This window comes from Hippoglossus hippoglossus, chromosome 23, assembly GCF_009819705.1.
Source record: "Hippoglossus hippoglossus isolate fHipHip1 chromosome 23, fHipHip1.pri, whole genome shotgun sequence".
Classification (NCBI taxonomy): Eukaryota; Metazoa; Chordata; class Actinopteri; order Pleuronectiformes; family Pleuronectidae; genus Hippoglossus; species Hippoglossus hippoglossus.
The window spans coordinates 2,751,221-2,766,476 of NC_047173.1; the positions used below are offsets into that span (position 1 = coordinate 2,751,221).

At 41.6% G+C, this 15,256-nt stretch overlaps 2 protein-coding genes across 2 annotated transcripts; both read right to left on the reverse strand.

Moving 5' to 3' along the window:
* Positions 1-7,611: 7,611 nt before the first annotated feature.
* Positions 7,612-12,294, reverse strand: LOC117757577 (microsomal glutathione S-transferase 1-like). The gene is made up of 5 exons (XM_034578833.1): positions 12,186-12,294; positions 9,229-9,359; positions 9,042-9,133; positions 8,074-8,347; positions 7,612-8,035 (listed from the first exon to the last, which is right to left on the reverse strand). The coding sequence occupies exons 2-4, from the start codon at positions 9,352-9,354 to the stop codon at positions 8,101-8,103; spliced, it is 465 nt and encodes a 154-aa protein (XP_034434724.1). The 5' UTR covers positions 9,355-9,359; positions 12,186-12,294; the 3' UTR covers positions 7,612-8,035; positions 8,074-8,100.
* Positions 12,295-12,377: 83 nt separating this feature from the next.
* Positions 12,378-14,631, reverse strand: LOC117757578 (microsomal glutathione S-transferase 1-like). Its single transcript, XM_034578834.1, has 4 exons — positions 14,536-14,631; positions 14,102-14,234; positions 13,635-13,726; positions 12,378-12,793 (listed from the first exon to the last, which is right to left on the reverse strand). The coding sequence occupies exons 2-4, from the start codon at positions 14,216-14,218 to the stop codon at positions 12,547-12,549; spliced, it is 456 nt and encodes a 151-aa protein (XP_034434725.1). The 5' UTR covers positions 14,219-14,234; positions 14,536-14,631; the 3' UTR covers positions 12,378-12,546.
* Between the last annotated feature and the right edge of the window lie 625 nt (positions 14,632-15,256).

Here is a 15,256-nt window from a genome sequence, read left to right on the forward strand (position 1 = left end):
CACTGAGGTGGGGCACCTGACAAGCATAAATTATGTTAATAGAATTTAATAAAAAACACTTTATTCCAAAGGTTTCAGTACTTTGAAATGTCAAGATGATCTAGTGTGCTACCTGGAGAGAATTCTGAAGCTTAAGTTAGAACACTAAAATATTAAAACAAGAAATTGTGATCCCTCATGAGGAATGGCAGCGCATAATGAAAAATGGAGAATGCACGAGTGTGTCTCCCAGGTGGAGTTTTCTCCATTTATTAATTGATCGAGTGCTGAATCTGGTCCTCCATTATGGCTCGGTATAATGAAGAAGATATGAAACAGATTTGGGAATATTTTAATGAAAGAATTGCCAGTATCATTTTTTTGTCAGTTCCACTCTGTAATTTACAATCACGCCGTCCTTGTTATCTAAAAACAGCAAAATTGTAATTAAGTAAAAAAAAGGGGGCTTTTGTGTTAAAGTTGGTGATTAGTAATGATGGTCTATTGAAGAGAGGAATTATCAGAAAATGATTCTCATTAATACAAAAAAAAGTTTTATGTTCGGCTTCTACTCATCCCAGCCCTGTTTAACACACACACACACACACACACACACACGCAACCAAATAGTAGTGATGGTGAGACTGTAAATTATCAACTGCCGGATGTCAATTGAACATTTCCATTGTTACAATGACAGACTGCCTATTGATTGGCGATCGGTGCTTCCACCGCTTCCCTTGCCTGAGGATACAGGCTGACAGAGAGGCCTACATGTTTAGCATGGAGACTAATGTGAGCGGGGGGAAGAACCGAAGCAGGTGAGAGGGAGCATGGAACAATAAAAGAGGGAGCTGAAAAATGCTGGAAAGAGGATAAGAAACAGCCGGAGTGAAGAAGAGAATTGGGAAGTGGTATACGGGTGAGGGGGGGGTTACCTTTGGGTGCCTTGGCCACAGTGTTCAATTACAGCATGTGGGAGGTTAAATCAATAACATTTAAATTGCTTATGGTAATCACCTGCACTCCAATCACTGGGATCAGCATAAGCAATCTGCTGACCCCAGCCGTGCTCAGCCACAGATTACAACATATGACGAGGAGTCAGCTGACTGGAGGGGTCAGACTCCAATGCGAGTGTGTATGTGTGTGTTGGTGTGTGTTTACATGCACACATCCACCAACCTGGACTCATGATAATTTGTAAATGAGTAAGAGGTATCAGAATGAAGGTACTGGTTTGAGAAAACCTTTCCCCAGTAGGCGTGGTGGTTAGAACTGTCGCCTCACAGCAAGAAGGTTCCCGAGTCAAATCCTAGAGTCTTTCTTTGTGGAGTTTGCATGTTCTCTCTGTGGTTCTGTGGGTTTTCTCCAGGTGCTCCGGCTTGGGTTTAGGTTAATTGGAGACTTTACATTGACCACAGGAGTGAATGTGAATGGTTGTCTCTGTATGTTGGCCCTGTAATACGCTGGCGACCTGTCCAGGGTGGACCCCACCTCTTGCCCAATGTCAGCAGGGATTGACTTCAGCTCACCCCACGACCCTCAAAGAATAAGCGGTATAGATATTGGATGGATGGATGGATTTTCCCACTATAGGAAAAACAAAGGAGGAGACCAGCAAAAGCGAGACGGCCTTAGGTCAGCATTAGACGTCAGGGGCTGAGATGTGTTGTTTTTCTGCTTCCACTGAATCTCTGTCCTTGTGTTCCACCTGCATACTGTATTGAACGGTAATCATTACTGTGTTTTGAGTCTATAGACAATGATCGTCCCCCAATGAATTTAACCTTATCTGTCAGCACGCTCCTTATCAAGTGTTCTTTGAACAAAATGCTAAACAATCGATGGCAATGATCAAGTCAAACATAAGGCGACATAAAGGAAGCGTGGTAGTCAATAACAGCACCTTCAAATTCAAGGCATATATATTTTTGAATTTGTGATAAGATTTGTTTTTGGTGAAAATACAGAGCTGAAAAAGAACACGTGTTATTCTGGTGTGCAGGAACAGTGTCTCTTAATGTATGGGAAGAAATGCTGTATCTTACTAGTCTGTATATCTTGTTCTGGTATGTGCTATCTAGAATTCTAACATTACATTTGCTTTTCTTTTTATTCTATTTGCACCCTGAGTGAACGGCCTATGTTGCTCTTTACACCCAGGTTCTGATTTCTCCTGGACCACACCATTGAGTCACATAGAAGTTGTGGTTTGACAGGCTTTCCAAGACGAGGTCAACGTTAACCCAAACCATCATCTTTTGTTAACCAAGACGTTTCGTTGCCTAAATTGAACCAACTACTTTTGCTGCCTGAAACGGCCTAAAAACCTAAAGCTAGGGTTGGTAATCCTGGAAAAATTTACATGAGCAGTTTTTTTCTACCTATCGTAAAAAAAACTCTGGTAGTTTTCTCCTGGCTGTTTACAAAAAGTGACAGAAGCAGGAGTGTGTCAAATGGAAAAATAGAACAAAAAGAGAAGCTCAAACTCTGCACTCATCAACTCTGTATAACTGACCACTCACTGTGTAAAACTTACCGAGGTTGTAGGATTGTTGGATTCAGAAAGTCACAAATTGTCAGATGGATCCTCCCCGGTCCTGTCGCCATGGGTTTCAGCTGCTGTTGTGGATTTGGCTCAACATGTTGATTGCTGTTCTGCTCTAGAGGTCAGGTTCATACTCCCTACATGTTGTGGGAAATGTTTGTGTGGTGTAAATCCATGTACAGTGTCGAGCGGAGTCGCAGTCTATTGCCCATGTTTCGCCCGTGTTGTTCTCCCAGCTTTGCCACAGCGGAGACAGCTGGCAGAAAGTAGGATGAAAGCAAGCTGAGGTCTTTATTGCTGGAAATGCTCAGGAGGATAGTGCGCTGCACCTCCTGCAGCAGTGTCTCGACGTGGTGAGGAGAAGCAGAGGAAGGAAGACGTGGCCTCAAAATGTCCACCTGGTGCTACCCGATTGATTCATAATTGTCTTTGCCAGCATTGAGCCTGATTCCTCCTAACCATTAATTTTTCAGGACCTTGGACGACGTTGCGCGATATAAATATCTGGCTCACCTCGGCGCCGACGTGGAGCGTGACTTTGAAGTTGTGCCTAATTAAGCGGCTGTACAGTTAACCAGCTGAACAATGAGGCGCAGGGCAGATCTCAGGTATGAGGATGACAGCTAATGAAACGCAGACACAAAGCGAAGCGAGCAGATGCTCAGAAGGAACATCTTCAACTGGAGACACCGCTGTATCTCGTCAGCTTCTCATCCATGAGTTTCTGCCGTACAATAGACAACCAGTGGCTCTGTATATACATCCATACTAACCCTAAAATACGTCACTTGCTGTTAATTTGCCCTGTCGTATATGTTTTGATGGAATCTGCCTGAAGAATGTCGCAGGGGGAGGCTGCGGTGGATGACTGTGGCGTTCAAACCCACAGCACATCACAATCACTAAGAACAAGGGAACAATTAGAAAACTTGTCTCCAATCTTGTGCCTGCAGACACGCTCAATGAAAATGTCTCATTATCTTGTTAAAAAGCACAATCAGAGAGCATCACTGGTAATCAAACTGAAATGCTAATCGGTGCCACTCCTCACTAGCAGTCTTATTCACACTTGAGGCCATTTTCTGTTACTTTTAACGGATGATAGCTAAGTAACTCGTTACATCCACTGCACTTACATGGTACTTGCCTAAAAATCCTGAGGTCTTGGAGGTGTAGGTCAAGGGTAATGTCTGAACATAAGAAGCACAGGAATCTAAACAGCAGAGACAGGACTTCACATCTTCTGCTTTAAGTCATCAAGATCAAAAAATCGAACTTCCAAAAATCTTGCCTGTACAGTAAAATCCTTACTAATCCTTACTAATACCGTTGTTGCCAAGAATGTGTAGTGTAGGAAAACTATGGAAATAAATGGTCTGTAAATGGTGAATGGTCTGTATTTATATGGAGCCTTTCTAGTCTGGACAGCCACTCAAAGTGCTAAACACCACAGTTTTGCATTCACCCATTCACACACACTCATATAGTGCATCTTTAATGTGCAGCACTTTCTCTCTCAAACATCACTCATGCACTGCTGGCACAGCCGTCAGGGGCAATTTGAGGTGCAGTGTCTTGCTCAAGGACACTTCGGCATGGGAGATGGGGGAGACTGAGATCGTACCGCTCACCTTCTGGTTAGTGGACGACCATCTCTACCTCCTGAGCCACAGCCGCCAAATACTTGATGAATTGAGCATTTTGCAGATACACTCAATCCCAAACACTTTGTACAATACAAATCCTTATAGTATTTAAAAACAAAGTCTGATATTTGATTTTCTACATGAGGTAAATAAAAAAAAATTCCTCTATTTTGAATATAAAGGGTAGAAAAAAAGAAAAATAGCGCCATTAGATTAGGTTTGAACCTTTTCAAATTTGTATGTTTTGTAGTGTTCACGTAAAATACCTTTCTTTGAGTACTTATGACGTCAGGCACCACAAAACACTGGTTTTGTCTGATCATGGAATATACTAGTTAATAACAAGTTAAAGCTAGGGTTGGTAATCCTGGAAAAGTTAGCAAAAGCGGGCTACACTTTGAAAAAATGCAACCGATACTACCAACCTCGCACCATTGGCCTTCTCATTAAAGCACCGCCCCCAAAGCCCATGAACACACACCGCCTGTCGCCCATCAACTGAGATGATTAGTTGTGTTTATTACAGTCTTGCGAGTGAATCCCTTACTGACCAATCAGCATGCATTTGCAGAATGCAAGCATCATATGCGCAAAGATGCCCTCACTGTGGGGGAAAATGAAAGGACTAGTATTTTCTTATTTAAACTCTGATATAACATAATAATGTAAATCATTTTAGCCGTTTAGCTCCATTCACGCCAATCCATGGAGGACTAACTCAAGACTGCCCTCTAGGTGAACTGCAGCCGATTTTAGTACAATTGCATTAATAGTAAGCGGTGAGGCTCTTATGTGCCACACCTGGAATAGTTAATGGTTCGTGAAGTCAACGTTGTGAAAAAAAATGTTGGTATTTCCTGAACTTCTTGTGTAGACGGTTGCGTAACACTTGTTTACATCATTAGCACATTCAAATGTATGTCTCCTGAACTCTCATTGTACCCGTGTATAATTTTGCCTCAAGTGTTTACTCTCATATTGTATTGATGTCCTGACTAATACAAGTCAGAACAAGTATTGAGCGATCTGTTTTTCAACAGACGCAGATTTAAGGTTGAAAATGTGTTGATTTGAATTCGTTTGAACTTACAAGTGGAGATTAACAGAATATGTTGAAAAGCAAACGTTCATTAATATCAATATTAATGTATTTTGCTAAAAGATATTGTGCTAGTACAAAATAGTTGCCCATGAGCATATTTGAGGGAGAGAGGTTGGTCCAGGCTCCTGGGTGTGTCTGATGCTGTTAGTTATGGAAGATGGTCGAGGGTGTTCCTGCTCCCGGCCTCCCCCCCCCCTCCAACCAAGCTGTGAAATGCCTGGCTTGTCTGAGAAATGACAGACCCTGGAGGGGCCAAGGGTCCCGAACAAATGAGCTCCTATAAAACTCTCCCCCTTACACGGGGACAGGACACAATGCAGACGAGCAGCCGCCAAAAGCAGCCTTCATGGTAATTTCCCCTCCACTATTTACAGTGCCCACCCATGGGTTTCACTGCGCTGCGCCGGAGCCAGTCACCTTCATGTGCATGTGCGAGGCATTCATCATATCAGCGGCTGACACCTCCAAACATGTCGCCGCACTCTGGTTCCCGAGCAGCCAAACACAATCCGCTGATGACAATTACTCTGAGTGAAAATATTAGCAAATTGGGTTAAATGACACTAAAGCTGTGTGCGGCTTCACGCATTCAGAGTCTCGGCGTAAAATATGCTGCACCTGGCTGTTTAAAAGCTGCACGGTGGGATATGCAGGGGAATGTTTTGGGCAAAGCTAATGAAGTTAATAGCTTGAGCTGAAGCGCTTTTATGAGCGGCACCTGGTCCATAAATGACTCCTAATGAGGAGCAACTCTGTTGACTTTTAAAATGCCTCCCTCTAGTGGAAGACACACACGCGCCTCCTCAGCGTCAGTGCGGCCCTGCTCTGCTCCCGTCTCCCACGAACACAGCAAGAACTGAATTCATCCTGAATCCTCCCACACATCTGAATGTGGGAGTGAATAAAACCAGTGGAATTATGTGCAGTAATTAACATGTGTATATCACGGAATATCAAGAAACAGCTATTTAATATCTCCCAAGCTCTCACGGCCTCGTTCTTTGTGTTTGTTTCATCATGTGGCAGAACATTATCACACGTTACATCATTCATTGTGACATGAGCTGCTGAGGTAATCAAAATACGATTCATTTAAATCTCTGTTTCAGTCTGTAAAGGAAATGACTAATGAACCAAATGTCTATTATAATATCATAAAAACTAGAGATAAAATAAGACTCATATATTGGTTTTTAGTTCATTTTCTGCCATAATAATGAAGTCTAAATCAAATGTGGAGAATAACTCGGAATGGATACACGAACCTATTATCAATAAGGAAAGACATGCACCTCTGTTTTTTATCATATTAGAGAAATCATACAGAGAAGAGGACAAGACAAGAAGAAAGTTCCATTTAAGGAAACACGATATGTAAAATATGTAATTGTGGATTTACAGTACGAGCTGCTGAAGGGGAAAAAATGTTGATGTGGCTTGTTGTGTCGTGGAAAAATGATATTGTGTGTGTGTGTGTGTGTGTGTGTGTGCGTGTGTGCGTGTGTGTGTGTGTGTGTGTTCAAATAACCTCAATCTCACACAGCAAGAACTAAGAGATATCTGTCTCACTGATAAAAGGGAAAGGGACGACCAGGAGAAACTTTTCATTATTGTATCACTTTAGCACAAGTTGAAAAATCAACAACTCTATATGTAAGACAAATAAAAATCTAAATAGAAAATAAATAGAAATAGAATGTTTGGAAATATAGTTTTCTTCACATTATAAATATGAAAATATGCTCCTGCAGAGGTTCTTCTTGTTCCTGTAGACACATGCTGCTGCTGGTGGATTATGATTGATATAAGATAAATAAATTAAACGGCTCAAACATTAGGTTTCTATGGAAATATGGTGTGCTCATTGTGAAGGGTCGCAGAGTGTTACAGTTTATTTAGAAAGAGAGAAAAAAACTCCCACTCTTGTATTTTTCCCTGTTTTTGCCATGACAGTTTTAAATGTTAAATTTTATTTAAATCAATAATTAAATAATAAATAGTCCCTACATGTTGTGGCTTTCTCTCTCCTTACATATCCTGTCTGTGTCTCGACTACCACTATCAAATGAAGGGAAATATATTTATAATTAAAGTGTCATGGCAATTTCAACAGAAACATGATTTTTATTTATGTTTCCACTGTCACAGGACATCACCCTCTCTGAGGTGCAGATACTGATACAGTAGACTATAAATTTCTGAATATTTAGTGGAAATTCCCTGAAATGTTTTGACAAATAATTGAGGATGAACAAATAAAAACAAGTGAACATGTGAATGTTTACTTGAGGTGTCAATGAATATTTAGTTCTTCAGTGAATAACAGTGAATAATCAAGTTGATGGATTGTTTGTCTTTATTCACCTGTAGAAATATTACAGGAGCATCACATTAGGAGATCAGACAAATAATTACAAAATAATTAAAGTCATTATTTCTGACTATCGTTGATCAGTCAGACAATAATAAACTATTCATTAATTCTAAATCCCAAATTATTATTACAGCAGGGCTTATGTATTTAAAGTGACATCATATTTTATGTCTTTATGATGCTGTATTTTATATTTTCATTATAAGTAACAGGCCATGGAAAGCGGGGGTTCAATTAGACTGGCGGACATGGGGGTCCATCCCCAGATTTTATTTTGAAATTGAAATGTCCATTATTTTCCATTACACTGACCAGTCCACCTACAGAGAGTCTTTCACTTATCTTTAAGCAAATCTGTCAAGGTAGAATTCACACAAATGGATGTAATGTACAAATGTACAGCCGGTGGTTGTATATGTATGTATGCATGGTGGGAGTCATATCATGTCTACAGGAGGAGAACTGTGCTGAGCACCCTGTAAGCCATGGAGAAGGTGACCATCAGGCCCAGTATCCAGCCCAGGGCCCTGCTGGGCTGAGGCAGAGCGCCGACGTAGGCGACGGTGTGGAAGATCCGCGCTCCGGCAAAGATGCGGAAGTGAAGCAGGGCGGCTGAAAGCTCAGGTGCAGTCAGGGCGTAGAGGAGGCCGATCACCACGAAGGGAACGATGTTCTCCAGGTCGTTCAGGTGACACCTGGACACCAACAGCACACATATGGAGCAAAGTGTTAGTGCACGATGTGTCTCTGCCCGAACGTGTGACATGACCGACTTCCTGTTTAACGCTGCCTTCAAGTTATAAATGCTCTTGACAGGAGATGTTGGCTGCACCACTTATAGGAGCCAGACAACAAGAGTCGGTGACTCTTTGTTCTTTGTTTTTAAATGATGGGTTTTTAAATGATTTAATGATTTAATGATCCATCATCTTCATTTCTTCTGATCAACATTTACCTGATAAAGGATTGACACGTTTCCACACTCACTAACATATGCGTTATTATTTGTCTGGTCCTGGTTTGGAGGGGACTATGGGTTTACTATATAAAAGTAGGATTGGTCATTTGTTTCCGAAACACTGACCGACCTGCCTGTGCTCTCAGGCGAGAGTGAGTTGGCTTGAATTTGTTGTCAGGCAGTGCACGTCCATGTGTGTTTCCAGGATCGCCAACCCTAGCTTTAATTAATTCAGTGTTTCTTCTATTAATTAATAAATTGAGGCTGATCAAATTCCAATGGTCAGAAGAGAGGAGAAAAGATTTATGACATTTTATGGTATAAATCTTAAATTAAACAGTACCAGTACACAGACAGAATTTGTGTTTGTTAATTTCAGAGTAGTTCTTGCTTCATGTCTCTACTCCACGTAGTAACAGGTGTTGTTTTACCTGCGGACCCGTTCCACATCAGGATCTGTGCGGACCAGTTTCTTGTCTATTGCTGAGGAACCCAATTTGGTGTCCTCCAGGTTTGCGAACACCTGAGGGGACAGAAAGCAGGTCAGTGTGTCATACTGTGTGAGTTCTTGTATGAAGCTACACTCATATGTGGCTGTTATGGTTGAAAAGAACGCACCTTTCTTGTCAGACGGAAGTAAGCTGTTAGAGGTGACATGAGCATCATCTTCAGGATGACAATAGTGGCGTATGTGAAATATGATTGGAGGACCTGGCTGTCCATCACACTGCTTAGCGACGACATTGCCCCTGTGAGAAACAGAAATACATATTTATGGCCTCGGCACTTTAGGGCCACTAAATTCTTCCAGGGGAATGAAAAATTAGATATTGAGAATAATTTTACAGGAAGTCACAATTTTAGGCTACTTGTCATTTTAAAAGGGGAATAACAGAAGATCAGTATGTTGCCTATGTTAAAAAGAGGAATGTGGATCATCTTTTGTCACATCCACATTATCAGAACTTAAAGGTTCAGTGTGTAGAATTTAGTGACCTCTAGTGGTGAAGTTGCATGTTGCAGCTGAATACCCCTCACCTCGCCCGCCCCTTCCAAACACGAAGGAGAACCTGTGGTAACCTTCATTTGTATTAAAAACCCAAAAGGTGTTTAGTTTGTCCAGTCTGGTCTACTACAAGAAACATGGCGGCCTCCCTAGAGAGGACCCGCTACCGCGTTAAATATAAAGTATTTAAATATAAAGGGCCCATTCTGTGGTAAAGAAAACAATTTAGATGATTACACACTCGTGAGGACACCACTAAGATTATTTTATGTTCACTAGATCCCTTTCACCTACATCTTACACACTGAAACTTTAAGGCTTATCAGTTTACAACATGTTGTAATTATTTCAGCTAGAGAGCTGATAGCAATGCAAGAAAACTGACCTTTGAGCAGTTGATCAACATTAATCCACAGCACATTGTACAAGCTCCTGATTTCTCAATACACATAATAAGTATGTACATTTACTCTCTTCCCTTGTTTCACACAAGCTGAGAAAGGTCACTGAAGCTCATCAAAATGCACCAAATGGGTTGATATAGACCTGTTGTGACAAAAGGCTGGAAGACCACTTGGGATGAGGCTCTGTCCTTTGTATTATTTGTTGTAGTTTTTTTTAAAGGACACATATTTCTTCTCTTTCCTCTAGTGTGTTACTTCGGGCAACACTGGCTGCATGAGCGGTACGTGTTCATTTCGGTGCCCATGGTTAGAGCGTCCACACTGCCTGAGAGAGCTGCGCTGCTCTGTAGAGATTTGAGGTGTCACCTATTTACTCTGTGTACCACGTGTGGGTTCATTGCAGGATAGACAGTGAAAAGGATCTTTCGCCTCAGTGTTAATGTCTATCCTTCAAATACGTCACAACATGAACATCTGCAACAGTTCCTGTACTTGTTTCAGAGTAAAAGCACTCTCTGGTTTCTGTTGACTGGATCCATTCATTTGATATAACCGGGTTTTGATCATTATTGCAGGACTGTAAGATGCGCAGCTTCATATTGTAGAGTCCTGGCACTTAGTTGCATATTATAAAGCCATACTTTTATTCTAAGAAATAGAGTATTCATACCAGAAACCTCTCATTGCAGACATGCGGCAGACACGCTGCCTGTGTGAACAACAGATGACCGTGATGTGCAGCAGAACCGCGGCGCTCATGCAGGCAGTGTGGCCCAGGCGTTACATAGGTCTTTTGTGTATGTAAATGGTTAAAGAGTTGAGAGGGAGCTCCTCTCCCCCAAAGGAAACTCTTCATTAGTAGTAAGAGCAATATTTCTGGGGAGTGTATGCCCCATATTTGCATAATGCGCACTAAGTGGTTGGGCTGGCACGCCCCCCTAACAAAGCCATGTCAAGCCACAGCAGAGAACGACATTTCATACACATGCAGGAAGTGATTGAGCAATCACAACAGAGTGGGCCAGCTAGCCAATCAGAGGAGACTGGGCTTTATCAGGAGGCCGGCCTTAAAGAGACAGGTGCTCAAACCGATTGTTTCTGACAGAGGCTGAAAAGAGGAGCTGCAGCAATGGAAGGTTTGAGGAAAGTGATGTGTTTCTTCTGAACATTAGAGCATGTGAACTTTTTCTAAGTAATGACACTAATTAAAATCACTATTGCTATGCTGGTTCTAAGCCTGTGTCCGTTCAGTGAAGCTCGACTCAGAACACAGAACCACGAACTGGAGAATCAGTTGTCGTTGCTCTTGTCTATTTCCTAGCAGCTGCTCCTACAAAGTGACGGAAGCCTGTTTATTCACAGTTTACCAACATGGATAGATCATGTGTCCACATCACACCTAAATTCAACACTGCACTTCCTTGGGGCGTTAACCAAGTGTGAAACCGGTTAATGGACGGTTCTAGAGATAAGTGTCCCACATACACAGATAGAGCGAGAGAGATATCTGGAATATTTATATAAAGCTATCCCTCTGTGCAGGGGCGGATTTCCCTGGGGGGACAGGGGGGTCCGAACTCCCCCATCCAGAGAGTTGTCCCCCTCAATATCATTGCAAACATCAGCAATAAGAACGTTAAATAGTGATACAACATGTACTGAACGCATGTTCGCTAATTATAAACGCGAATGTAAAGCATTCTTAAACTTTGACAGATCGTCCCCTCTCCCCATTTCCTTGCCTCGCAGTGGTTTGGTCCACTGAGCACCGCCCCCCCTTCTATCTCCCTCTCACACACACACACACACTCTGTCACTCTCTCCCTCAGAGTTTACTGACTTCCTGAAAGTCGCAGCTCTGCAACAGTTCACTAAAAACAACGGATGTGTCAGACACGTTGCTTTTATTCAATGACTCAATAGAATAAAACACATTTAGATTTAATCAGACTGGATATTGTTTGTTTATCGTCTCACTTGAATCTTGAATCTAACTCGACCACTTTGGTACGTGCAGCTGCATCTACTAATGCACTTATAAGACAAACTTTGAAAAAAATTGTTTCATGCACATGTAAAGAATAATTATTTCACACAATGTATCAATCAATTATAAACTCCTAAGAATCCCGAGAACATAGTGAGGTGTGCAGCTGAGGTCTTACCTAGTTCTTGTAAAGTCACAGTGAACAGCAGAGACAGTTCCAAAGATCAGTTGGACACAAATGGTTGGAATTTATCCTGAGGTTGTGTAATCTGTGGGAGGAGCCCTGAGCCCTTTTCTTACATAGTCACACTTACATGTGAGTTTCACTATCTGATCAATCACACTGAGAACTTAATACCATGACACAAAGTTGATAGTAAAGTTTATTAAAAATACATTTTTCATTCATAATTTTGGCAAGTCAAAGGGAATGCAATGAATACATGGTAAGAATCGATAATAATTAAGCTCGTAGAAACATGTAGCAAAAGTGACAAATGAAAGAAAACAGGTTCAGGTCTACTGGTCCAGTGTCATGTCTACAGGAGGAGAACTGTGCTGAGCACCCTGTAAGCCATGGAGAAGGTGACCAGCATGCCCAGTATCCAGCCCAGGCCCCTGCTGGGCTGAGGCAGAGCGCCGACGTAGGCGACGGTGTGGAAGATCCGCGCTCCGGCAAAGATGCGGAAGTGAAGCAGAGCGGCTGAAAGCTCAGGTGCGGTCAGGGCGTAGAGGAGGCCGATCACCACGAAGGGAACGATGTTCTCCAGGTCGTTCAGGTGACACCTGGATGCCAACAACACAAAGAATATAATGTGATGTATACTGTTACATATTACAGCTTGTTCGTAAGGAGTCCAAACATTTGGTATCTTACAACATATCACATTCCAACTATCCACCCATCCATCCATCCTTAACATGCTTGTCTGGTTTTTGTTTAAGTGGGTCTGGGGAGGAGTCTACGCTAGTTTAGTGAATGTGTGGTTGTCAAGCCTGTGACTAGCCTTGGAGCTATAGGCTTACATGTGCATATATGTACGCATGCCAGGGGCGAAGCTAGAGAAGGGGCCGGGGAGGGGGGGGGCACTGGCCCCAGTTGAAATCTGAGTGGCCCTTAAAGTGCCACTGTCCTATAAGCAGGTTTTTTTAAATGTCACTTTCTAACAATAAATATGATCTTTGTTCAGAATTTTTTAATTTTTTCTAAGCTCAAAGCTATAGAGAAAACAGTAAACAAGGAATGACTTAAATGTCCACTTAACTGAATGAGGAATTGTTTATGGATGTTGGAAGTATAAATGACGCCTCTGTGTAAATTGTGGCTTCTTTATTGCCCCTGATTTACAAAATTTCTACATCCACCACTGGTACATGCAGAACATTTAAGGGTCAAAGTGTGATGTTTTGAAATGTGTCCTAAAATTAAACATCATGGGTCTGTGGGGTATAATAAGCTGCTTGTTCAAATAACATATGGGTTGTTGTTGTTTTTCAGAGAGGACAGTCTGTGTTAATCTGATAAATCGGAATAACTGAAAGAACATGATTTCAAATATATCACACTGTTCAATGTATGTTATTGTTATATGTAGAGTAATGTCAGCCTTTTGTCATCTGTCGTCACCTTCGAACACGCTCCACGTCTGGATGGGTTCTCAGCAGCTTCTTCTTCTCCTCTGCAGACTTTCTGCTCACATCTTCCTCATTAGAGAACGCCTACATGGCAGAGATAATACATGCATTGACTCAAAGTCTTTCTCTGCATACATATGATTGTTATTGCCACTTCAGAGCCTTTTTTTTTTTTCGCCTGGTCATTCTCTTTTACAACCTGGGTTGGGCCTCAGTTATGGTGTGTACGTGACTTTTGTTTTTGTGGAGCTGCAGAGTGGGAGATTTGTGGGGGGGTTCTATATTTCTTGCATCATCTTTCCTCTTGTTTACCAGGAGGAAAACCAACACAAGTCTGGTAGATTCTTAGAAGTTAGATGGTTTAAGGAGGTTAATCCAGACTGAACACATCCAGAGACTGACCCTTTGTATAAAATCATTAGTTTCAAACCAGAAAAAGGCACCACTCTTGTTACCTACCCCTCTGGAGACGCGGAAGTATCCAGTCAAGGGCCCCATCAGCATCATCTTCACAATGACAATGGCAGCATAGGTGGTGAAAGCCCTAAATACCTCATTTTCCATTAGATCAGCCATCTCTGCTGATTTACAGCTGGACAATAAAAGAAAGAGGCAGGAGTTACTTCCCCTGATTCTGTTCGACTTCGAGTTAAATCTGTAGAATCTACAGAAGTCTATAACCTAAATAAAACAATTATACAGCACATGGAAATGCAAAAGTAAAGAAGCTGGATAAAGAAGTCATTAAAAACTCTGACACAACTCCACAAAAAGTCTATTCATAAGCTGTTATTCAATGTGTGTATGCAGCACTCTTAGGAAACCTGAAGATACATGAATGATCTATTGTCAAAAACATGAAACGTCATTTGTTGTTTAAGAGCTCAACTTACGTTCTGCTGTGACTCTGCAGGAGTGAAGCGAGTCTGGGGCTGCTGCGTGAAAAACAAACTGACCTGTGGCCCAGAAACTCGGGGGGCGGGACAGGAAAAATGCAGCGTCACACTCCCACACATGAGAGGAGCACATGCAGCAAAAAGGAAAAACCCCAAAGCTCTGCATTTTTTAAGTTTTTCGAATAACAACTTGCATTTCAGGAAATCTTGAAACTAAAATTCCTCACCATGCGGAAGAAGAAGTAAGAAAATAACATCAACTTATGTTTACAAAAATGTGAGGAATGTTGTGAAAAATTATTAATAAGTTATTTAGCCCAGGTTCACTCTTTTTTTCTCTCCTCCATTGGGAAGCAGCCTTCCTGGTCTTTGATTGTTACCAGTTAGAAAATAGTACTGTATGAATAATGAATAATCCATTTTTATCAATTTGATTAACATTTTTCTAATCAAAGAATTCCAGCATGGGTGTTTGCAAGGTTGCAGGCTTTATTTTTGATGATGTTTGATAGGAGCGTTTAGCAGCCGTAACCGTGGTGACGAAGCAGGAGAAAAGGTTGTGTGATGAGGTTCATCTGAAATGTTCATTTACAATAATGGAAATATCGAACAGTGTGTGCAGCATTTTTTCTTATATCAGAAATCAGAGGCTTTAGTTTTTATTTATCATGTGTTTCTGAGCTGTCCTGATAGAATACGTGTAAAAGCAAAGAATCTT

Coding starts and splice junctions, on each gene's coding strand:
- LOC117757578 (XM_034578834.1), bottom strand. CDS start 14,218: ATGGCTGATCTAATGGAAAATGAGGTATTTAGGGCTTTCACCACCTAT. Junction 13,727..14,101: donor ACTTCCGCGTCTCCAGAGGG/GTAGGTAACAAG, acceptor TCTGCCATGTAG/GCGTTCTCTAATGAGGAAGA. Junction 12,794..13,634: donor GACGTGGAGCGTGTTCGAAG/GTGACGACAGAT, acceptor GTTGGCATCCAG/GTGTCACCTGAACGACCTGG.
- LOC117757577 (XM_034578833.1), bottom strand. CDS start 9,354: ATGTCGTCGCTAAGCAGTGTGATGGACAGCCAGGTCCTCCAATCATAT. Junction 9,134..9,228: donor ACTTCCGTCTGACAAGAAAG/GTGCGTTCTTTT, acceptor CTGTCCCCTCAG/GTGTTCGCAAACCTGGAGGA. Junction 8,348..9,041: donor GATGTGGAACGGGTCCGCAG/GTAAAACAACAC, acceptor GTTGGTGTCCAG/GTGTCACCTGAACGACCTGG.